At 40.3% G+C, this 26869-nt stretch overlaps 1 protein-coding gene across 1 annotated transcript in view; it reads right to left on the bottom strand.

Annotated features, from left to right (window-relative positions):
• The window catches only part of CNTLN (centlein), a 3122808-nt gene that overhangs the window by 826094 nt on the left and 2269845 nt on the right, over positions 1-26869 (bottom strand). The window contains exon 19 of the mRNA XM_044061293.1: positions 24620-24823. Coding sequence (XP_043917228.1) covers positions 24620-24823 — 204 coding nt within the window. The remainder of the gene's footprint in view (positions 1-24619; positions 24824-26869) is intronic.

Raw genomic sequence — 26869 nt, 5'->3', positions numbered from 1 at the left:
CATATTGAAGGCCGAACTATAATCAATAAACAGCAATCAAGCATAACCGTCCTTATTCTCCAAATGAGTAAGAACTGTATGCAATGTTGTACTGACTGCATCCTCTGTCGACCTATTCAGTCTGTATGCAAACTGCAGGGGATCCATTGTATTTAGGTATAACTGACTGAATATGACTCAGAATGATTCTCTCAAAGCATTTCATCACTACTGGAGTCAATGCAACAGGTCGGTAGTCATTCAGACAGTTGGCATTGCCCATTTTTGGCAATGGAATAATAGTGTGTGTGTGTGTGTGTGTGTGTGTGTGTGTGTGTGTGTGTGTCTTTCGGCTTTTCCAGGGGTTAGGGGTCACCATGGTGGAACTCCGGTCCGCTAATGATTGGCAGTAGATTTTTACGTGCCAAGTTGCCAGCCCTGACGCACAACCTTCAACAAAGGTATGCCCATTCATGCATGTCTCCACACAGAAGACGCTCTAGCTGAGAATCGAACAGGACAACGTCTTACTGTGCGGCAACAACGTTACCACAGTGGTTGCCTTATAACAAATGGGAATTGTACCTGGTGAAAGGGGAGATTGAATATATCAGTAAGAACATCACCACGCATTGAAGCACAGGTTTTGAGTGTCCTTCCAGCAATATTATCTGGACCGGCTGCCTTCCGGGGATTTATCCTCCTCAAGGACTTTGACACACTTGCTGGTGATATTTTAAAAGGTGGTGGTGCCCCTTCTCTGTCAGCCTCTCTTATGATGGTACCCTCTGACTTTGTGTTTTGGACCTCAAACTGGGCATAAAATTCATTGAAATCGTACGATGAAAACTGTATTCAGTAGTCATCCCTCTGCCTTTGTCCCTGTAGCCTGTGATGTTTTCCAGGCCTTACCACAAACACCTTGCATCAGTAGTTGAATAATAGCCTTCCAGCTTACAACTGTAATTCTCCTTTGCCGTACTGATAGTTCTGCATAAATCATATCTAGATTTTTTATACTCGCTGATATTGCCTGATGCATATGCCTTGGAGTGGGGCATAAAGCACAGAGTGAACCTCTGAGTTAATCCATGGTTTATTATTTGGATATATCCAGATATCTTTATGGAGTACATTGAGGTCAGTGCATGTGCTTGAACTGTATTCCTCCAGATAAACAATACCATCCTCATTCATAGCAGCTGTCTTAAAAACATCCCACCGAGTACACTGAAAACAATCCTGGAGCTCCTGGAGCTCCTGTTCGGATTCCTCTGTCCACACCTTTTTTTTTCTTACAATGGGAGCTTGTTTGAGGAGCTGTCTATATGCTGGGTAACGAAATACAGAAATGTTTTTTTCAGTAAACATCTTTATTAAATGATCACATATAGGTTCATAGGTAGGTACTAGGCTATTGACCCAAGGGCCTACGTAAGCCTAGCCAACAAGGTTCCATGGCTTACGCCACCCAAGAAAGTTATTTTCCTGTGCCACTGTTGAGCAGAGACACAGAAGTGATCCCCTGTGTGTATTTCTTATTTCCCATCCACTCATCAAGATTCTTCTTGAAGAGTGCTAATGAAGAACTTTGCTTGGCATAGATGGGTAGCTTGTTCCAGAGTACCTACCCTTAGATGAAGCTATTCAAAACTTCAACTCCACCTTCTTAGATATATTAAACAGACACACCCCTGCAAGAACTGCTAGAGTAAAGTCAAAACCAGTCCCATGGTTATCTAGGGAAACTAGGCAAAAAATAGCTGAAAGAAATAGAGCCTGGAGAACCTGGAGGTCCAATAAAAGCCCTAGTACACAGCAAGCCTACCAAAAGATCAGGAATCTAACCAGAAAACTAGTAATCCAAGACAAGAGAAACTACTTCATTAACCATCAAACCCAACACATGAATAACCCTAAGAAATTCTTGGCAGGTTTAAACAAATTAATACACCCTGGTAAACCAATCACCCCACCCCCAACATCAGGTTTAACAAAGGACAATATAGCTGAATCATTCAATACATTTTTTACTGAAACCGTACAAACTCCAGCCCAACAATATCTCACTGTCACTACAACAGGTGTCCCCACCCCCACTAACTACATGCCCACTTTTAAACTGCAACTCACCCCAACCTCCTACATAAGAAAACTATTATCCCAGCTGAAATCCACAACACTAGGAATAGATTCCCTCCCCAATGAATTTCTAAAACTGGCAGCAGCAGAAATAGCTGTACCAGTTTCTATACTAATCAATAGATCAATTACTGAAGCTACAGTACCCCTGATCTGGAAAACTGCCTATACCATACCTATTCACAAAGGAGGCACTTCCTATGACATATCTAACTACCGAGCAATCGCTATACTATCTCCACTGGCTAAATATTAGAAAAATGCATCCACCATCAACTTATGTCCCACCTTATAAATCAGGAACTCATATCTCCATCTCAACATGGTTTCCGTCCAGGTCACAGTACCACCACAGCTCTGTTAGCATTCACAGACACCATAAACCGTAATAGAAACAATGGTAAACTTTCTTCTACTCTTTTCTTAGACCTATCAAAAGCCTTTGATATGGTTAGCCATGACAAACTCATCTGCCACCTCAAAAACATAGGATTAGAGAACCAGTCAGTCTGCTGGTTCATCAACTATCTTAAGGACAGGCAACAAGCAGTACAGTGGAACAATCACTTGTCTCCACTTTTACCAGTCACTCTTGGGGTACCTCAGGGATCAATACTGGGTCCCTTGCTATTCTCAATTTTCACAAACAATCTCTACTCAGCGGCAAATAGCACTAGCCTTATCCAATATGCAGATGATTCCACTATAATATGCAGTGCCTCTACCCTGCAAGAACTACACAATAAAACCCAGGATAACTTCCACTCAGTTGAAAACTGGCTTACTGACAATGGCCTCATTCTTAACCCCAAAAAGACCAAGATCCTGCTATTTCACCCCTCACAAAATACCACCCTTACCAACACTTTCTTTATTCACTCTAAAAATGGTACACTTATCACACCCGAATCTCGCACAAAACTACTAGGCGTCACCATTGATAACAAGTTAAAGTTTGATATCCACTTTAATCTAGCTATTAAAAACACTCACAGAAAGCTAGGTAGTCTCTACAAATACAAATCCTACTAGACCCATACTGCTAGGACCACAACTGCTCACACTCACTTGCTCTCAACATTACTCTATGCATCCCCAATCCTAACAAATCTATCCAAAAAAACCCCCAGAAAACTGGAAACCTGCTATAACTCATCTTTTAGAACCCATCACTGTCATAACCTAAAACAATTGGACTGGCTTGAACTGCCATATTTATTAATCTACAATCAACTTATCACAACGTATAAGCTCCTCTCCCACCCAAATAAAATACCAGCATTAAGCAACCTAATTCAGCAGTATTCCTGTCCTAGGCTACTCTGCTCCACAGATAAGTTACTATTAACAGTTACTAGATCACATAACCATGCCGGTGACTCCCTCTACTCTTCTTACATATCCAAAATTTGGAACTCCCTGCCTCCTTCCATTACCCCTGAATCTTCTCTATCCAATTTTAAGAAATCTATCAAAAGCCATCTCAGCAACAAATGGTTATGTCCCTGCTCCACACCTGACTAACTCCAGTCCTGCTCCACTCCTGCTATTACTCTTTCGTCAAACACAGTCTCCTGATATGACTGTTTAGTCTTATCAATACCATATTCAGATGCATGATGTGACTCTAGATAGGATATTTAATATACTTTATTGTTAGTACATATATTGATCAGTGTATATGTCTTTGTAAGAAATTAATAATTTGTGCTCATCTATATTGTCTGGTTGAATATACTAGAAACAAGTAAAATATATTGTCTGTATGTCTTGCATATGTGTTTCTTTGGAGCTTTTCTCCCCGGGCCTCCACTGAAAATGGACGTGTATCCAGTTGGACTATCCCGGTTAACAAATGTAAAATAAATAAAATAAATTCTATCCCTCCAGCGTGTCCTGTTTATTGTGGTGACAAGGTTAAGGTCCCTAGAGCATGTAGCTCGGAGGGACTGGGATTTCTTTAGGTGTAGCATGTCCAACAGCTCTGAGTTTGACATAGCTTTATATGTTAGGCAGAGATCACCTCGGAGTAGGCGATATGCTACGGAGTAAAGCTGGAGTTTTTTGAGGCGGTCAGTGTAGGGCATTTGTTTGAGGCCAGTAATCCTCTTTGTGAGGTACTTCTGTGGCCTTTCCAGCTGCTGCAGATGACTTTTGAGGTACATTCCAAAAGGGGCGTTGTACTCTATAATGGGTCTAATGAGTGTCGAGTAGAGGGGAACAATGACCTCTTTTTTCCTGGATGAGAACCCTTTTATGATGAGGTGTGCCACGTAGAAGGACTTCCTGACTACTGTGGCGATGTGACTATCAAAGGAGAGACTACTGTCCACCTGGATCCCAAGGTCTCATCATGCATTAGGTGGTAAGTAGATTACTGCCTATGTGGTAGTTCATAGGTACAGAGTTTTTACCAAAGGGGATGACACTGCACTTTTTGGCATTGAGGTTGAGGCCATGACTCTGACACCAGGCATCTGTCTCAGTGAGGCCCTTCTGTAGGATGTCGACATCATTTGGGGACTTGACTATGGCTCCTATTTTGCAGTCATCTGCGAACTTTGTTAGCCAGAGGCCTTCTGTGTTAGCCTGTACTTCAGAGAAGTAGATACCAAACAGGAGAGGTCCCAGGACGGAACCCTGTGGTACTCCACTTGTCACTGCTTTGAGGTCAGATTTGGAGTCTGCAACTTTTACAGTGTGGGTTCTGTCAGTGAGCCACTTGGCAACCCATCTTGTGATGCAGGGATTTATACCTAGTTTAGTGAGTTTAGCTATAATTCCAAACCGGGGGATGGTGTCGAAAGCCTTGGCAAGGTCAAGATAGGCTGTGTGAACCACCTTACCCTCATCCACAGCTTTGGTGACTACCTCAAAGAAGTCGATGAAGTTCAGGACACAAGCAATCTTACATTTACATAAATGAAAAACAAACAACATTGACATCACTTTAGTTGCAAACATTATACATCACAGACACCATTGAAAAGTACAGTTGTGTGCACTTACCATAAATGTAGATGTTGCAGTCATCACATTTGGGTTATCTGCTTGCAGTAGCCTTCAGTCAGCCTGATTAACAAAGTCTTGGGCCCTGCTTCAGTTGCTGTCTCATCCTCCATGACGTCAGGTAGTCAGGGGTATAAAGGATGCAGCCGATGCCATTTTATCAGTTTTTCTTGCCCCAGATGTCAGGTGCCCCCATAATGGGAAGCAATTATATACAAGGTTAAACCTCCAACAAAAAGCAAATACACCAGAAAGCTTTAAGCATAGTAAACAAGAATAGAGGTATAGACAACAGAAGTTAGGGGGCTGGAGGGAGGGTAACCAGGACTGCAACAGTGAATACACACGAACATCTACATTTATGGTAAGTGTACACAACTGTACTATGTTCTTCATGTTTCACTGTTGCAGTCATCACATTTGGGTAGATTCCTAAAGCTAAGGATGGGAGGAGGCAATTAGATAGCATTAGGACCAGCTATAAGGCCCTGCAGGACTGCAGTGGCAAAGCCAGCTCTGGATTTACAAAAATTGGCAAGTGGTAATGCTTGATGAAGGTATGTACAGAACTCCAGGTAGTAGCTTCTAGGATGTCTCTGGTAGGGACACCTCTGAGAAAGGCTGTAGAGGTATTTGCAGCCCTGGTTGAATGTGGTCTTATCCTCTGTGGGGTAAGGTTTTCCATGGTGCTTATAGCAGAAATGAATGCAATGGACAATTCACTTAGAAATGGTTTGCTTTGAAATGGCTTTCCCCTCTGCCCCTGCAGCAAATGCAACCAGCAGCTGTTCAGATTTCCTGAGAGGTTTAGTCCTGTCCAAGTAAAATCTAAGTTGTCTGTGCACATCTAAGGGGTGCAGTATTCGTTCCCCTTTGTTCTGTGGATTAGAAAAGAAAGTTGGCAAATGAATGGACTAATTAAGGGCCACACTGGATACCACCTTGGGCATGAAGGAGGGATTGGTCCTGAGGGACACACTGTCCGCATGAAAGATGATGAAAGGCTCCACAGCCATTTGGGCCTGCAATTCAGACACCCTTCTTGCGGAAATGGTGGCTAGAAGGAAAGCTGTTTTCCAAGAAAGGAATTTCAACTCTGCATTTGCAGCTGGCTCGAAGGGAGGTACAGTGAGCTTACAGTGAGCTTTTCCAATACAAAGTTAAGGTCCCAGGCTGGAGTAAGGGCTCTCCTGGGTGGTCTTAAGTTTTTGGCCCCTCTGGGGAACTGCTTCAACAGCAGGTGAGAAAAGAGGGGTGGTTCTGTATTGTAATGAGCTGAAATGGCTGAGGCATGAATTTTGATGGAGGAAAAAAAAGGTCCTTGTGAAGCATCTCAGTTAAGTATTGAAGAATCTGAGGTAAATTGGGTGCTGCTGTGCCCATCCCATGAGTATTGCTCCAGGAACAGAGTCTTTCCCATTTTTCAGCATAGGATTTTCTAGTAATAGGCCACCTTGCCTCCAAAATGACATCCATCACTTGCTTACTGAGGGATGGGAATGGTGAGATCAGGTAATTAGCCAGGCTGCCAAGTTCAGGGTTTGAAGTTGTGGGTGCAGAATCTGGCCCTCCTGCTGAGACAGCAGAGCAGGGGTCTGAGGCAGGTGCTGTGGTGCCAGCAGTGACACACTGCACAACAGGGGGTAAAAGTGTTGGTGTGGCCAGTCTGGTGCAATCAGTATTGTCCTTGGTTTGTCCTGTTTGACCTTTAGTAGTACCTTGGAGAGGAGAGGCAGAGGGGGAAAGGCATAAACTGATAGTTTTTCCAGGTGAAGGACAGGGCATCCACATTCCAAGCTTGTTTGTGGGGAGTCCTTGTGCAGACTTTGTCCAATTGATAGTTCTGGGGGGAGGCAAACAGGTCCATCTCTGGGCTCACCCATTTGTTTCTCAACATGGTGAATATCTTTGGCTCAATTCTCCATTCATGTGGGTCCATGTGATTTCTGCTTAGGTCGTCTGCCAGTGTATTTAGCTTTCCTGGCAGAAATTGAGCCTGTAGGTGCACTGTCCACTCACGTGGGTCCATGAGATTTCTGCTTAGGTCATCTGCCAGTATATTTAGCTTTCCTGGAAGGAATTGAGCCTGTAAGTACACTTGGTAGCTCAAAGTTGCATTCCACAGAGTCATAGATAGCCTGCAGAGAGGATATGAGTGGGTTCCCCCCTGCTTGTTTATGTACCACATAACAGTGGTGTTGTCCGTCTTTACCAATAAGTGTCCTGGAAGAATGTGGTCCTTGAAGGCTGTCAGAGCATACTCTACAGCTAACATTTCTTTTTGATTGACATGCAGGTGCATTTGACTTGGGTTCCATTTGCCCTGAATGCACTGCCCTGCCAAGTGAGCCCCCCATGCATAGTCTGATGCATCTGTTAGGGTTTGGGCGGCAGGGGGTAGAGTGAATGGCAGTCCCTTGTTGTGGTGGCAGGCCTCTGCCCACCAAAGGAACTCTGTAGACAAGGTATGATAGGAATCATTGATTCTAGATCCTGAGAATGTTGACACCATAGGCTTTTTAGATACCATTGTAGTTTCCTCATATGCAGTCTTGCATATGGAATTATAAGAATGCAGGAGGCAATGAACCCCAAAGCTTGCAGTATTTGTCTTGCAGATAGCAGGGTCTCTGTGGCCATAAGTTTGAAGTAATTTGTCAAATGAACTTGTTTCTCTGGTGTGAGGGAAGCCATCTGGGAAGTTGTGTTCAAGCTTGCTCCCAGGAATACAATTTCTTGGCAGGGTACTAGATGTGATTTATTTTCGTTTATGGTGTACCCTAGAGTAGTTAGCACTTTTTTGTACAAACGCCAGATGATTCAATAGTATATCCTGGCTTTCTGCCTGAATTAGACAATCGTCCAGGTATGGGTATATTTGAATATTTTTTTTGCCTGCAAAATGCAATGACTGGAGCTAGGCACTTTGTGAATACCCTGGGCACAGTAGATAAGCCATAGGGCAGTGCAGAGAACTGATGAAGCCTGCTTTGAAGCATACGTATCTTCTGCAAGATTCTCTGATTGGGATGTGCAGGTAGGCTTACTTTAAATCCAGTGTTGCCAACCAGGCATCCTTGCCTAGCATAGGAAGCAACTGGTGAAGAGTTAGCATCTTGAATTTTGGGATCACCAAAAAAGTGTTTACGATAGAGAGATTCAGGATAGGACACCAGGAGTTGTCTTTTCTGGGCACCAGAAAAAGTCTTGAGTAGAAACCTTGTCCCCTTTCCTCTTCTTGACAATTTGCCTAGCCTTTATACTTAAGAGAGAGAGAACTTGCTTTTGAGCCTCTGCCACTGATTTAGGGGTATAACTGGCCAACCGTTTGGGGTTGGTAAAGTGTGGAAGTGGAATATGTATCCCTGGGAAACTATATATATATAACCCATTTGTCCTGGGTAATGAGTTCCCTGTTTTTTTGCCTGCAGAGCAATCTTTCCCCCTAAAGGAGCAGTCAGTTGAGAAGGGCTTGGAAGATTTAAAGTTAAATCATTGAGACCATTTACCATAAGGGGGGGTCTTACTATTCCCTGCTTTGGAAGTGAGAGCCCCCCACTGCTTAGTCCTGTGCATACTTTGGTGCTGAAACTTGAGTGTTCTGCTGGGTCTGGGTTTGGACTGAGAAGGCCTGGAAGAGGCAGGAAAGGACCAATTCTTAGAGGGCCAATGTCTACTAAATCTGGGAAGCTGTACTTGCAGGAAATCTTTAACAGTTTGTATAGATTTAGCCTTTTCCTCCATCTTTTTAAGTACTTCTTCTGCTTTGTTGCCAAACAAGCGGTCCTGCTTTAAGGGAACATCCAACAATTTAGCTTTAACATGATCTGGCAAAGATTGCTCCTTAAGCCAAGCATGCCTTCTAAGTACAGACCCAGTAACAGCAGCCTTGCAAGATGCCTCTAGTGAATCAAAACCACATGGCAAAGTATGTTTTCCAACTTGTTCAGCAGAATGCATTAAATCCCGTAAATCCTTATTTTTAGCACAGTTAGGAATCAACATCATTTTCTGTATAAGCAATCCAATAATGTGCTGCTGATATTTTAACATATGAAACTGGCAATTTAAGGCCCTAATGGCCAAGGCTGCAGAAGTGTATACCTTCTTACCACATCTATCCAGCGCCCTGGAATCTCTATCGGAGGGGGGGGGGGTTGGCAGTTGCAGCCTTAATGTCCTTGGGTCCCTGTGAAATGGTCTCAAGATCCGCAGTAGGATTTTTAAAAAGGAACTTGTGAGAGTCAGGAACCCTGTAATATCTATCTGGTTTTCTGGGAGCAGGAGGTAAGGAGTCAGGGACCAAGCTAGATTCTGTAAAGGCATCATCAACAATGTCCACTACAGGGGGGATAGCTAAAGCCCTGTGTTGGGGCAGAAGTAAGAAATCCCTAAGCCTCTTTTTTGAATCAGAGTAATCCTGGCTTTCCCAGTGGAAATGCTCCTTAAGAGAAATTCACTGGAGGGGAAGCAGAGGGAATTGAGTCCTCTGCATCAGAATCCTCAAAGACAGATAAGGGTAAATCCTGGTCATCAGAAGAAACATAAATTTCAGAATCCTGATCAGAAGAATCCTAGCCAAATTCAGTCCTAGGTCTCTTAGAGGGGAAAGGTTGACTTCCCCTGATTAAAGTAATAAGGTCTTCAGCCATTCTTATCATTTGTTTTTTTAGGCATAGAGGCCTGACCATGCGGTCTGGGCGTCAGTTTTCTAGGCATGGATCAAGTTTTTGATCTTGAAGAAGAAGATTGCGTTGGTTTAATATGCAAGTCAGTAGGCCTGAATACACCCTCAGAAGCCGGTGCCTGCACAGTGGCTCCAGACCCATCCAGTGTAGAGACATACGCAGGTTCCACAGTTTAAGCATCTCGCAGCATACCTGACTCTGAATGGGTCTCAGTAGAGGCCTGCAAATCTGAAGTAGCGGGTATCAGGGGCTGAGAATGCGCCTCACTGAGTACAGGTGAACTGGCAACTAGCTTAGGAGAAGCATCGTCGGCAGCTTTGGACCTAGGCGGCCTGTCTCTGTCTTTATCTTTGCGTTTTTTCAGAAAGTCAGTAGTCGGGTGGCTTACTGAAGCCATATCTGGATAAATGAACCGAATACCGAAATATTTAGAAGCGTAAATATACCGATGACGAATAGTTCATTGTTTAAATAGGGCACAAAACCGACAGCGAGGTACGATGTGGTCAGGGCCTAAGCAAGGAATACAGTACGAATGAAAATCTTTATGAGGTATTTGCTTTCCACAAGAAATACAATTACTGACTTTTACTGACATCGGTTAAGAGCAAGAAAAAGTTTCCCCAACGGGGTACTTAGCTTTAGTTGAAGACTTCGGTTCTGAAACTCGAAAACAAAAATGTCAGGAGTCGGCCGACCGTTACTTGCGTTCTGCTTCTGCTTTGGGCACCGCACAGCAAGAAAGACAAAAAAAATGGCATTGGCTGCATGCTTTATATCCCTGACTACCTGACGTCATGAAAGATGAGACAGCAACCGACGCAGGACCCAAGAATTTGTTAATCAGGCTGACTAAGGGCCACTGCAAGCAGATAACCCAAATGTGATGACTGCAACAGTGAAACATGAAGAACATTATACATCACTTACAATCTAGCCAGTCATTGTCAGTAAAGCATTATATGGCTCATTCAAATCCTGCCCCTTAAACCTTTTTCCTTCTCTGCATATATTGTTCCCACAATTCCCATTTTTTTCTATGTAGTTGCCCCATCAATTTTCTAAAGATCCCAATTCCAGTTGTTTTATCTCTGTTACTATATTTGCTACGTCTAGTAAAGTTGGTCTAGACTTTGATTTCCATTTTCTAGTAAGTCCACTTGAGTCTATGCCACATCTTACATAATAAAACAACCCCCCCAAACCCCCCTAAAACCTATTAACTTAATGATAACACACAAAACTATGCACATTTTCAAATACTGAAGTTTTTGCTTCCTGATAAGAACAAAAGTTCTAAGTTGATAGCCACATAGACAGGCTAGAGTTAACCAAAAAGAAAGCTTAGTCATGCTAAGATGCATGGTACAGCCTGTGCTACTAGTAATAGCTATTTGATTGTGTCTATCTTTATAGCTCTCCTAACTGAGAAAACACATGAATGCTTTCAGTAAATACTTTCTCCAAGCCATTTCTCTTTATCAAATTGTCTTCTAGTGACACGCAAACCAGACACAAAATTGCTAAGGGTACATTGTTTACCAGAAAAAAATCTAGAAATATTATCAGATTGACCAAAATGAGGGTGACACACAGCCTTGTATGCCCTCTACACATTATTGTACACCTAACCCAGCATATTTTTCTCCCATGTAAGGAAAGTAACATATTGCTGGTATGCTGGCATCACAGTCCATAAGTTGCAATGATTAAAATAACCAGACACTATAAACACTGTGTCAGGATGTTTATTTTATTGCGCATTTATAGCCTCATACAATCTCACCAATGCAGCTGAGCAATTTGCTTGTGGAGGGATACAAACAGCTAAGGTAAACACAGCTATAAATTCTCTTGCTAGATAGAAAGGTCTGCATTTCAACATTAGGTGGTCTATATCACTTGAGCAGTGTTTGCTAACAATCTGAACACCATCTGTTATTAATACAAATGCAAGTACTTCCACCTCTTATTTTACCCGATGCCTCCGTGCAGTCCCCAAAATGGATAGAATGAGTATGCAACTGAACTGAATCAGAAATATTTTCCAGTGACCAAGTTTCAGTAAACATCAGTACACAGCAATCACTCATTTCTCCCAGAATCACAATTCTAGTTCTGAGATCATCCATTTTGTTCTCAAAAGATCGAACATTAGCAGGGTGGGAAGGGGTGGTCTGCTGGCCCTAGCCTTTAATTTCAGATGTAATCCACCTCTCCTGCTATGCCTTATTTGCAGACAGTCCTTCCTCCGGCTGCATTCATCATCCAACTCCCCTGCTGGTAGGCCTTGTCTGCAGGCATTTCTGAGATGATGTTCCCGATCTGATAAGCAGCAAGGAATAATATCACAAAACCGACTGCTGATCTCTAATAACATTTCTTTATCGTATATAATCAGTGTAGATGAAATTTGCATGTCTAAAAGCTTAAAAAACACCACCAAAACAATGCAGAGCTATCAACCACGATGGACTCCATCTTGAAGCAAAAAAAAAAAAAGGGGAAGTTAGCTAGGTTTAAAATGGCTTGCAAGGGCAGCTAGCCTAGTACTTACCTATGAACCTGTAACAACTGCAACTGTCTAAATCAAAATACCTACTGCATCATAAATGTACAGCCTAGGAATTGCTCCCCATATAGGGCTCACGTTAGCATTTTTTTGAGTAATGTTTATAGAGTGGTCAACATTTTCACCTTCACCATTTTGATACTTCAGTATTTCTTTACACAGTATTATAGTTTCAGTACATCTATTTTTAGCACAGTCACCCTACAGATATGAAAATAAGAGTTTTTAACACCATAGTTGATTCTCTCTCTGAGCCACAGCTCAAAACTCCCAATCCTTTTCCATAAAGGACAAATACTCTCTGCCTTGGCTTTTGACAGCCCTCTTTTTACACTGCATGAAACAGACCACTAAAAAAACTGCTCTTATTAAAACAGACGGGTAACTATCAGGTCTTAAAGCAACAGGTACAAATTAGGAAAACATTGCAATTAAAGTACTATCACTCTATTTACAATGGAGTCTTGATTTCACTGTTCTAAACCCTATTTTCACCACTATTTACACATACATTTATGCACATCTTGGTAACCTGAACTCTTTCAGTTAGTGAGAACCAACACAATATGTTACAAGTGACTTCCCCAGCTTTAAACTGTCAGTGTTACACCTACTGGATGGGTTGTAAGTCATAAACAGGCCATTTGCATTGTGGTGGGTTGAGCCTCGACTAGACTAGGCTTGGAATGTAAACGGCTGCAAAGACGGGAATTACCTGAGCTTTGTTATTTCCATCCTGCTGCTCATGTAACAACTATATAAGGGCATGGTCTGTTATTAGGATGAATTCTCTAACAAATACTACTTTGCAGAACCAATTGCCCACTTGATGTCAAGGCATTCCTGTTTGACTGCAGAATACCTAGCCTATGTATTGCTATGGCTGTGACTGAGGAAACAAATGGGATGCTTCTCTCCATTGGAAGTCTGTGACAGCACTGCTTCTAAATCATCATTGATAATCTATACAGACTGTAAATGATTTAATAAAATTAGAAGATGGGGTAGGACATTTTCTTACTGTGGATACCTTTTATTTTTGGGATGTAACCACTCCTCCTCCTGTGACATACTCAAGGTATTTACCCTTTGTCATGTCAACTTTGTTCTTCACAGTAATAGTTAAGTTACTGCTGCTTGATTCACGGATATTAGTACAGCACATACATTAGCTACATGGAAGTCCCATTCCTCAGAATGCACAGTGACATTGTCTAGGTAAGGTGCAGCACAGTAAGTGTTGAGCTTCAGAACTCCAGCTATTAATCTTTGGAAGTTTGCTGTGGTACCATTCTGTGCAAAAGGAAGAGCATCATACTGGAATAATCCCTGTGGCACTGATAAAGCTGTCCTTTTAGCAACACCTGTGAGAGGGATTTTCCAGTAACATTTTATCAGGTTTAATGTAGTTGAGATTCACACCTTTCATAATCATTCTACTGATTCCACAATCCTAGTTATAAAGCATTAACGAAAAATGAAATTCTGCTCATCTTACTAAAATCATTACAGAGTATTATTGTTCCACTTAATTTGGGGACTAAAGTTAATGGACTGTTCTACTCTATTTTGGATTCTTCTTTCTACAATGCCTTTCTCTGTTACACAGGTATCTGGTAGGGGCTTAACCTAGTGTTCTCTCTCGGATTAATCTCAATATGTTATATTACATGTAATATAATACAATATAATAATATTAATAATATATAATACATAATATATTATAATAATATAATGTAATATGTAATAATTATATGTAATATAATATGTCAAAATGTTGAATCAAACTTGTTCTGCTAGGCAATTTTGAAAATACTCCCCTGCTCCATAACATTGATCATTTTATTTCTTGTTTTTCTGGTTTGGACAGTATAGCACCTATTTGAATTGCAGACATAAAAGCTCAGTCTTCTTTATTTAAGAGATTCACTAACCTAGGCAGATAAACTAATTGGTTTCAAAATGTTGACGTGGAATATCTGTTTGCACCTTTCCCGTATCTACCTAATTCTATACTTCACCATCTACTTATTTTATCTAGTATTCAGGTAAAAACATTTTCTTTGCAGACTGGGAGAAAAACAGTACCTGGCCTCCAGCTTTAAATTCCCTAATCCTGGTATTTCAGTTACACACCCTTTGCTGGGTAAGTTAAGCTCTTTCTATGTTTTCCTGTACTGTTAGTATCACTTTGTTTTGCAAACTGGTATAGTGTTATAAGTTCTTTAAATGGGATGTTCTCCCCCTATCAAGTTTCTTTAGCAAGTTCTATGACTTTCCAAGAGTGTCCGATGTAGAATAATTCAAAAAGCTGAACCTGGTTAAGTCTTGTGGTACTTCATTAATGGCAAATAAGAAGCATTGTATTAACTGATCCCAGTTTTTGCCATCCTTCTCACTAACGTTTTGGACTTTAGCATTAGGTGAAAATGCTCTAATCCATCTATCTGGGGATGGTATACAGAGATTTTTAGCTAGTTAAACTTAAATAACTGGCACAGTTGGTGTATTACTCCTGGCATAATGGGAATCAGGGTTGGATCCAGCATAAAGTGACCTAGGCAACTACATAAGACTCGGTGCTGGTAAGGGAGCCAGTAAATGATACAAAACATCTCACCCTCACTCACATATGCAACCTGCTGCTCTACTGCTCCATGAAGTGTACAGTTCAAGGAAGGCTTTCACTGGCTCTACATTTGAGTCAGTGAGAGACTTCACACTCAAAGCATGGTATTCAGTTTGCCAACATATTGCCATTTGGTGTTTGCTGCCATTATTACTATATATGGAAGGAATTAGCTGGTGCCATTGGGAATTCACATTTGGAGTTTTGTTAAATTACTACTGTGAATGGAAGTGTGGTTTCAGTTTGAAGAAATTAGCCACTAATGTTGAGAATTAGCTTTTTTACTGCTTTAACTGGATGCAGTTTTAATGCAATTGTATGGATCATTGCTGATGCATTAATTATTGCTATTGCATGTACAGCCAAATGGAGATCAATGTTTTTTTTTCTTTTCTTTCACTGACATAACTCTTGTGGCTTGAATTAGTGTTTTTGCTGTGCGTCTGTATGTGCGTGTCCATGCATGTTTGTGAACAGACCTTAGAGGAACTCTTTTACCTCTGGAAAATCACTGAGAACTATCTTTATCATACCAGTATTAGTTTCATAATTGTAATTCAGTGTTAATGAGCACATGGAACTATACTAGCTAACAATAATTGCCTCTGTATCAAAGCTTCTTTTTTTGTTTTACCTACTCATGTTTCTTGCATTCATTTCATATATATATATATATATATAAACACACACACACACGCACACACACACACAAAATCATATATAACCACATTCATATATTTTACCAATTTCTGTTATTGTTGGTTCACCCATTCTTGTTGTTTATATTGCTGGCACTTCATAATGATTTCTGCTGAGTAGCAATGTTTTACAAATTTCCCAAGATTTATTTTTCAATGAAGTACTATTTTAAAAAAAGGAAAGCTCACCTTTCAAATTACATTTGCATCTATAACCAAGTATGCAGATCTTGTCTCTAGAGGCAATACCTGTCCCACACTCTCAACTTATAACTCCTCAATATGTGTTCCATAAATTTAATATAAATAATTAAGGGAAGGATGTAAGCAAGCTTGACACCTGCAAAACCATTACTAAACTGTATGACTGCTGATAAGGGGAGTAGTGTAGTTGATCAGTTGTAATCAACCAGTTTATGATTTGGTTTGCTAGAGCTGTGACATCATAGGGGAACCACTGCATAGTATGATCCACAGATGCCTTCACACTTTTACATGGGTAAAAAATACATTCATTATTAAGATGAGATGCGAGTCTGACTAAGTAACTTATTCAGAGTCACACAGTGGGCAAATGCAGGTAAAAATAGTCAAACTCTGTACCTCTGACTATAGAAGGCAGCTCATTAAGAGCTTGAAGCCTTAATCCTATATACCAATTGACAGGCCTCTATTAATTTCTTCATTTACTGTTAAACAACTGAGGATTACAGTCAGTCAATAGTGTCAGTCATTAAAGTTTCATTGTTAAAAAATGCACGTCCCTGCAACACGTTTTATTTATTTATTTAACATTTGTTTACCGGGGAAGTCCGACTGGGCAAGTTTGCCCATTTTCAGCAGAGGCTAGGGGAGGAAAAGCTCCACAATGTTGTTCTTTTAAATTTTAAAGTGAACCAGGGTTATATGGCAAGTAAGGCTCTGAGCTGTTCACAAACTGCTTCCTGTTGTCAAAAGTACAGGGTTTGAATTCTTCCTTCTCCATATGTCAGTGTGTGACTCTGAGCAATTCACTAGAACAATCCTCCTGGCTATTGCCTGGAAAAGAAAACTGTGGATTTACTAGGTTAACAAATAGATAAAAGGAAATAATATTTACAATGTTTCCCTTTTTAGACTGATCATCATCGTCATCATCATCAACTCCCTACTTTGCATTTTCAACATGAGGTCAGGTTATCTCATCAGCTGTTGCCACCTTTCTCTATCCAATGCTACTCTCCTACCTTCTTCAACAGTCAAGCCCAACTGTTGGCATATTGGATTGCTTTCTTGGATGTCCTTGTTTCTTCTTGCCTTCTTCCTGTCTGTCCCAAGTCTTCATCACCAGATTGTCTTCTGCTTTCCAGCACATGTGCCTGAACCACCATAAGCTGTTCCCCTTGAGCTACTCAACACAATTAGAGGTACTTGGGCTTCTGTTCTGACATCCTCATTTCTTTGTCTGTCCAAGAATATGCATCCTACCACCCATCTCAGACACTTCATCTCCATCACCTCTCGATTCCTCAACTGCATTGTCTTCGCTGCCCAAGCTTCTGTATCATAAAGTAGTATTGGTTTGCACCATTATTTTGTACACCTTAATTTTCAGCTTCCTTGGCATTCTTCTATCATACATTACCCCAACACTCTGTGCCAGTTGGCTGTAGTCCCTCTGATTCAGCTTTGACCTCCCCATGCAGACTTCCCTTTTTCTCAACAATCCCACCCAGATACTTGAATCTATTCCACTATTTTTCCTTCTATTTCAGTTCTCAGCTTCTGATTTCCACATTGCTGCAAGCACTGTATATTTACTATGGGAATATGGTAAGATCACAGATGGAAATGGCAAGAATAAGTTAAGGGAATAATTACAGGAAAGTTCTGAGTATGCTACTATACATATATTTATATGTCTTTTAGATGCATAGATGTATACACACATATACACACAGATATATTAATATATTTATACCAGAGCGTGTCTGAGGGGGTGTTATACATATGTAAATAAGACAAGACTGTATTTAGAAACAGATGGGACTTGATTAAATAGTTTCAAACAGTAGGTCCTGACTAATCTAAAACCACAGAATACACATCTAAACAAATTTCTGCATGGGAAGGTAAGCCACTGCACCCCCAGATTTCCATTTATACTACTAGTGCCACTGTAAAACGGTAAAAAGAAGACAAATTCCTTATTCCCACTAAACCACAATCACACAGACAGCATCAAACAATACATTTAAACAATGTTTCTGTGTATGTGTGTGTCTGTGTCGGGGGGTAAGCCTCCCACAACCCAATATCTGTAATAATAAGTGTGATCTGTTGACTGGACAGGCATTAATTAGCAGTGATCGGATGCAGTGTCTCATCTGTCATCAGTTTCATCTTGTGTGCCTTCAGCTTGGCATTCCATTCCTCTATCATTTGCTGAAGTTCTTGTTCAGAGTCTGCCTGTAATTCCACATTGTCTGCATACAGCAACTTTATTGATCTACCCCCCATCTGTTTGTTAAAGTAGTCCATCACCAGTATGAACAGCAGTTGGCTCAAAGCTGAATCTTAATGCACACCCACTCCCAGTGGGAAACCCTCTGCGAGTCCAAACACTGCTCTTACTTGTGTCATTGGGTCTTTGTATGTAGCCTGTACTAATTCTACCAATGTTTCCGTTAATTCAAACCATCGCAGCACTGCTCAAGTCAGCTTTCTAGGGACCTTGTCATGTAATTTATCCAAGTCTAGGAAAGCCCAGTTGGATTCCTTCATATTCCCTAGATTAATTTCAGCTATCATACTACAAACTTAGGGTCTGTTGAGCCATTATTTTTTGCTTTGTACAGACTTCTAGGGCAAAACAATTGAGATGATTTTTGGTCTGCTCCTTGTAAAATTTGTGGCTCTCTAAGAGTCGACCCAGTGGTCAGGGATCTGGGTACACAAACAGCCTAACCTTTGACCACCACATGACCATAGTGGTGAGGATATAATTTTATGCTGCACAACTTATAAGAAAGGGCATGGCATCTAGGTTCAAAGAGGTCATTATCCCACTGTACTCCACCCTTATCAAACCAATCAGAGAGTATAATGCTCATAGGTTCATAGGTAGGTACTAGGCTATTGGCCCTAGGGCCTATACAAGCCTAGTCAAAAATGTACCTTGGCTTTCGCCACCCAAGAAAATTATTTTCCTGTGCCCCTGTCAAGCAGAACCACAGAAGTGATCCCCGGGGTGAATTTCCTATTACCCATCCAATCATCAAGATTTTTCTTGAAGAGTGCTAATGAGAGCTCTGTTTGACATAGATAGGTAGTCTGTTCCCCCCAGCATGTTCTGTTTATTGTGGTGACAAGGTTTAGGTCCCTACAGCGTGTAGCTCGGAGGGATTGGGATTTCTTTAAGTGGAGCATGTCCAACAGCTCTGGGTTAAACTTGGGTTAAACTCTTCAAGAAAAATCTTGATGATTAGCTGTGTGAAACCATATAAATTCATGTTAGAAGTAGGGCAGTTACAGTTTATGTCCAACCAATTGACATTCACATCACCTAGTAGTATTTTTCCTTGTGGAAATGTTACAGACATCCAATGTATGATATCTTCCAGTATAGCTGTATTGTCACCAGGAGGGATATAAAGGACAGTAATAAGTATTTGTTTATAACTGTTTATTTTGAGGAAAGCAATAAGAAGCTCTGGTAAGCTGAACTTTGGTGTTAGTTTGCTGTAGGGGGAAATGGGGTAGGTGTTGGGAAGTGTTAAAGCAATACCACCACCATGCCTCTTTATATGGTCATTACGGATGATACTATAGCCGTGGGGTATATCTTTGGAGCCATTTATGCTGGGTTCAAGCCAAGTTTCAGTTACAGTGAGAACATCGGGCCTATGTTGGGTAATCCAGGCATGTAGTTCAGTGGCTTTATTTCTTATGCTTCTAACATTTATGGCAGCAAAAACAGATCACCAGGGTGGGGGACTGGATGTTGTTGAGTTAGAGGAGTGGAGGGGGGATTTTCTTTGTGTTCATTGTGATAGGTGGGGACAGGATTAAGGTGTATATCTCCTCCTTGAAGCATTTTAGTATATTGGGGAATTATGTATACTTATTTTTAGAGAGGATTCCTGCACTTACTTTTGTTTTGGTTTGAGTTGAAGTGCAGTCTATATTTGGAATAAAGGTGAGGGGCAATATTACACAGATTTGGAGTGATGTGTGGAGAGTGTAAAGAGGAAGTATGGACAGGTGGTTGGGACAGAGGTGGAGAGATGTTGATAGATATTATTGAATCGTGGTAAGATGAAAGATGGCACAGCAGGAGAAGAATAGAGGATGAGGTGAAGAGAAGCATAATTAAGCACAGAAATCTGCATTTTATAGATGTCAGGTGGTGAGGAAGTAGCAATGAAGAAGAAAACAAGAAGTTGTAGGGCAGTAGGAGATTCAGTGATGGTGGATTCTGAAAGATGGTAGAAGATAGGTAAGGACAGAAGTCTTTTTTATAAGGGAAGAGGAATGTAAGGAACAGAGGAGTATGAAAGGCTACAATATAATGTAGTCAAAATAAAAAGAAATATAGGTTTAGATGGGAAAAGTAAAGGATACAATATGGAATAGATAGGTACTATTAAGGAAGGTTGTGATTATGAATGGATATAGTGCAAAGCAGTATGATTGGAAGAAAGTTAGTTAAGAATGGGGCTAAAAATTTAATGGAGATAGAGAAGGAGGAAACAAGAAACACAAGTGTATATATGGAAGTAATAAGGGAGGGGTTTGGAATAAGAGTCGAGAGTGAAATGTATATGTAGGAAGTATAATATTAGAGTAAAAAGTGGTGGAAGTCAAATTATAACTGGGAGCGATCAGCTTATAGCCAGTATGAAGTAATTAACAAAGAAATACCCAGTAAAACAGGTGTTCTGTCATTTCCTGTGGCTAAATAACTGGAATATGCAGTATAGTCTACTAGTCAAGAAAAAGGGGACAGGGGCCAACGTAGTGAGAGCTCCTTAGAGTTCATGGACTATTTTACAGAGACAAATATGTTTAAGACAGCATACTTCACAAACAGTGCAAGAATCAGGGAACAGATGTGTATTGAAGCATAACTCTCAACTTCTTTGGCAGAGACCCCAAATTAGGAAAACTATAAATTATAAATATACACACACATACATATATATATATATATATATATATATATATATATATATATATATATATATATGGTTCCCCTTTATAATCTTGAAATACTGAAATCTCGAATTTCAGTATCTTGAAACAAAAAAGGCGAACGACTCACAATCCCGAAACTCAAAAATACGAACCACACAATAACGAACAAACATACACCATACAACACACACACTATTCTACCCACACCACACAAACTATACAACCCTACACTACATGTAAACAGGGGTGTCAAGCCCCCCTGCACCCCCTACTTATATATACCAACTCCGGGATCGCACAAACAGAAAAAAAAAAAAAAAACTCACACCCAGACATTCAACAGCCCTCGCGCGCGCGCGCGCACACACACACACACACACACACACACACCACTCAAACACCAACACATCCAACACTCACACTCATACTTCCACCTCCCTACCCTAACACATACATACAACTTACAGAAACACTCACATACACTCACTCACCTTAAATTCAGGACAGCATCCCTGCCAAACACTTCACATAATGTAGCGTAATGCATAATGCGTATTCAAGATATTCAGATTCGCGCTTATGCACTTTCACTATTTTGAAGTTTCGCCTTTATGGTCTCGGGACACTGAAATTGGAGATTTCAGTATTTCGAGATCATAAAGGGAACCATATACATATATATATATATATATATATATATATATATATATATATATATATACTTTTCTTTGTCAAAATTGCACCACTTCGAAAAAGAAAAGTAGAGGACCACCTATGCGAAAGCGCACTCAAATGAAAGTGCACCTTTGCGAATATCGGTTCAACGAACCGATAAACACAAAAAAAGAAACACAAAAAACAGTATTTTGCAGGGAGGGCTGTGTATCCCCCACACACACCCCTGCTACTTAAATATACTAACTCCGGGATTCCTTTTTCACCACTGTAGTGTGCTTCTGTGCCACAGTGTTTCCTTTCTTATCGGTTCATAGAACTGAGCTTCGCAAAAGTGCACCCTCACCCAAGTGCATCTTCACGTAAGTGGTCCTCCACCCCCCCCCCCCCCGAAACAATGAAATTTCGTCAAAGAAAAGTAGACCCATATATATATATATATATATATATATATATATATATATATATATATATATATTTGTTTATTTATTCATTTATTTATGTGTACTGAGTAACCAGAATTCAGCAGTTATCTTCATTGACCTTTTTTCAGACTGAAACCAGGAGAACCATTTGGTTAAGTGAATTTGCTCAAAGTCACACAGGAGGATTGTGGGAAGCACTGCATCAACAACTTCAAGCCTTAATCCTCTGTACTAACAGTAGAACAATTATGCTGCTTCAGTTAAAATGTAATAAACCAATGGGTTTTACATCAGCTTGTGTGTTCAGAGCAATATGAAGTACGACACTGTAATGCCTGGCATTACATACTGTCTACAGTCCTCAGTTTGATTGACCAGAAAGCTAAACTTATATGAAGGGTGTGGCAACAACACAAGGTAATTTCAGGGACGGTTGAGTTGTATGGTCAACAGTTAACCACCACAGAGATCCATAGCTAGAGTATAACTTTTGGAAATATGGCAATTAACTTGCAGAATATCTGACCAGGCACATGCAGCAACTACAGTGACCTCACAGGTTCCTTACAAAAAGAATACAAAGTAACAAATAAACCTGCCTTATGCAGCACACCTTAAAGCCCTTTCCCTCTACTCAATCTCCTATAGATTGCTGAGGGGTCATCTATGCCTGGCTTACAAGGCATTGGCAAAACCAACACTTATAAATCTCCGACATATTCGTAAGTTAAAGAGTACCAGAAATACAAGGTCTAGAGACCTGAATTTTGACCCTTTTCAGTTATGACCCAAGCTCCACGTAAAGCAAATAACAGGTAACCCAAAAACAGGTGCACAATAAAAGCAACAAATAGCTAACGATACATTTGTTTCATTAAAGAACAATTATAATTTGCACATCTGCCTCAGCACAGTAAACATTTAAATTCACACAAAATTTAAAAAGTACTGAGAGTTAAACAGGGGACATCATGTAGCACGATTTGCCATTATCTCTGAACACCTACCTTCATTCTCAAGAAACAGCTTAGTTCTGGAACCTTCCGATGTTTGTTCAATATTCTTTACTGATATCAGAAAGCCAAAACTGGTTCAAGCTAGTAGGGCCAATATTAGCAAAAGCTTTCATCTATACTGCTAAGTGAAAAAATAGGGGTCCTCTCAGTGAAAGAACACCACTGTTGTTACTCCTCAAGGTATAAGTGAAAGTCCTGACAGAATCTCCTCCCCAAAAGAGTAGCCTGATAATTTTAAATGCCAGGTTGTTTAAGAGGAGTATGCCTCAAGCAGTCACAGGAATCCAGTGTAACTTTATTTTGCCGTTAATAATGATGGGTATGTGATTTCCCAAAATGACAAAATGGCATACTTTACTAAATGTTGTTTAAGCTGCTGCCAGAGAGTTGGGGCCACAATAAGCTGTACATATTTCAACTTGGGTAACATTATATATTTTAGGTAAAGCCATACAAGATATTCCGAGATCAGGTATGAAAGTTTATTAAAAAGTATTACATTGGGGCAATGGGCTTCTTAATGCCATGTCTGCATAGGTTCACAGGTTTATACTGCTCCAGTAGACCTTTATGGGCCAAGCCACTGCAATTGCTATTACTAACTTCCCCTTTTATAAGGACCTCTGTGGACATGCCCCATGGTGAAGTTATAGATTCCCATACACTCAATGAGGTTGAATTTAAACAGAGGTAGGGCGCTACTTTGACACTGGGTGACAGCTTATTCCATAAGTAGGCGATCCTCTGGGAGAGATACTTATCCTGCCAACAGGTTAGCATTTAACGTAGACTTAGGTCGTTATAGCAAGTACTGATGGTATTGCCAGATTTCTGAATATGCAAAAGGTCTAACAGAATTAGGTCATTTTTTTGCCTTACAGGTGAAATAGAGGGCCCAGAGTAACAGTCTGTAGGAAGCATAGTACAGAGAAAGAGTATTCAGATGCTCTCTGTATCTTAAGGAGCACTTATATGAGTCTTAAAAGGCAGTGTAGGATCTAGGATAAGACCTCTGCACGAATGGCAAATTTATCTAGAAGTCCTTTAGTAGTAATGAGGTTGTTTCTTTTAGCCTTTTTGGGTGTAGCTAGCAACATAACTGCCAATTTCACTGTTCCTGTATATAAAGCATAACATTAGACAGAATATTACATAGAATGGAGGAGCTGAGATGTAGCAGCAAAGTAATATTACAATCTACACTAGTAAGTACCTGTGCACTAGTTTAGATCGTATTACAGTCACCTGTCAAATGTTGTGGGCATTTGCTTTCTTAATCACTGCACCCGTGATGCAATTTTCATTACAATGTGGAAGGGCAATGACAGTAATTTTGTGCATGACTGCCCAGATTATCTTTTTCTTTGAAACTTAACCACTACAATGAATAAGTGCACCTTTCCCGCAAAAGTGGTCTTACTTTTACAGTAATGTCTGGATGTTATAGCATAACATAAAAAAAAATACTCACAAAATAACACGGGTTCCGCTACAAAGGAAATGGTTTTGAAAACATGTTACCAGAAGTGAACAACCCTTTAGGATGACTATGGCAGCTAACAAAACTTTAACTAAATGGGCAGAAATATACTTATGCATATTCATAGTTACCTTCAATTTGCTCTGTAACTGCTTTATTTCTAATTCCATGCTCCTAGGAGGTGTTGGTGGTATAGTAAGTCTCTGATTCGAGGTCAGGGGTGATTGCTCTTCTACTGCTTCTGGAGCTTGGGCCAGCTGCTCTTTCATCTGGTCCAGTCTTTTTTCCAATTCATCCTTCTGCCCCTTGAGCTCTGCCAGGTCAGAAGTCAACTTCTGTTTACAAGACAGAATAATCACAGCCAATTAGTATTCAGCAGTTCCTTCCTCTGCTCTCTTTCTGCATCATGTGCCAAGATGTTCATGTTTGATATACTTTTAATATGAAAAATAACTATTACTATTTACAGAGCCCACATGAGGTCTGATTTAGAAATCTCCATGTGCAACTCATATACTACTGGGTACAAATATATTCAATAAAGGAAATCACAAGGATATGAATATGGGAGATGGAGTTTCTGAAGCAGAACTCAAGCCTGACTTTCCAGTGCACATGTTTATATTTTCCTAAGAAAAGAGGAAGCTGCAATACCCAGCTGTAAATGTACAGTATATGCAAGTTTTCAAAACAATTGGAAATAAAACTAATCCCCAGCTGTACTGAATGCCATCAGTTTTTCTTTCTTACTTTTTATTCTCTCTTGTCTATGCATGTATACTGCAGCCAAAAAAGCTGATAATTCACAAAATAGTTAGTCTTGCTTAGGCAAAGCAATACAACAGGTGTTGTTCAGTTAATGCCTCTGGGTTTGGACTTACAACCCAGTAACTGGCTGACAATTTCATATTTTGATAAATAAAGATTTCAAGAAACATAATACTCCTTGATCAGAATATAAATAATGTTATGAGTTTTCCTTTTCTACCCTTCCATGTTATTTTCTGCATACTACCTTCCCATGCTTACAGTCTGGGTCTACTCTAAAATGTCTACTCTAAAATGTACATCTTACACTGTGCAGAAAAACAAAAGAACCCACATAATTCATGAGCTCATACATGTCATGTTTAATTTATACCAAATGGCAAAGTACAAATTAAGGAAGTTTAAAAAGATCATGTTTTGCTTAGCTTCTATAATTTTAACCAGTAAAAAAAAATACTTTGCAACTAAAAGTTTCAGGTTACAATTAGTCAGTACATAGCTCAGACTGTGTTGAAAGACCAAGCACCACTGTGCCATCCTCAGAAATGCTCAAAATTCAATGTATATATTTCACTACGGAGGGGGGGGGGGGGCATTACCATCTCTCAACGGATAGCAGAAAATGTTAGCTACAGTTGCAAAGAAAGCTGACTAAAAAGTATTGCAGTGAAATAGTGTTTTGCACACTAAAGTACAGCACTATGACTTCACCTGCTGGTCAGTTGAATACCCCACACCTTGAGAATTATTTTTTTAACATGAGAAATTATTGCCACAAAACTGCTGCCCTTCCTCAAAGGCAAACCACTTGGCTTGAGCTCCATTGTCTAGAATGTACAAATGTCATGTCCCTAATTCACAGACTACTTCTGCTTCAGTGCATAAATCTGTGTCTACTGGTAAACCTGCAAGCAAAATCAGACAGCAATGTACTCCATATTCTTTGCACAGTTCTTCTGATATTCTCTCTAAAATGGGTTGGCAACCTCTGGCTCTTCCACCTCTCTTGCAGTCGCTCCCAGTAGCTTTAAAAAAAAAAAAATATGAAAATAAATATTGGCTATTTTTTATTTTATTTTTGAAGTGAAACTTCTCAAAACAGAAAACTGAAGCAGAAAAGTGAAATGGAAGTCACACTCCTACACACACTCACACACACACACACACACACACACACACACACACACACACACACACATATACAGGTTTCCATACCTGTCAAAGTTGGACAGAGCCACAAATAACGGGGGAACAAGGGACCAAAAATAGGGATGGATTTTAAATATTGATCTTGTATACTTTTAAAGTTGCTAGAATAACAGGCTTTTCCTTGGAATGCATTTTCTACATACACAGACACACACAGGCACGCACAAAGTGAGAGCGATTGACCAATCCCCTGGCAGCAGTAAAATCACTTCAAAGGTTTTCGCACCTCTCGACCATACCTCTCAAACTCTTACCACAAGAAATCTGGACAGAGCCACAAAGAATGACCAAAAATAGGGAAGCATTTAAATCCTGCTCTTATACACTTTACCAGTATAACAGGGTTTCCTGCAGGCATTTCACACACACACACACACACACACACACACACACACACACACACA

The sequence above is a fragment of the Protopterus annectens genome, chromosome 2.part0 (genome assembly GCF_019279795.1).
Source record: "Protopterus annectens isolate FY-2018-M chromosome 2.part0, PAN1.0, whole genome shotgun sequence".
NCBI lineage: Eukaryota > Metazoa > Chordata > Ceratodontiformes > Protopteridae > Protopterus > Protopterus annectens.
Note: the sequence above shows the minus strand (reverse complement) of the source record. Positions and strands in the feature narration are given on the sequence as shown.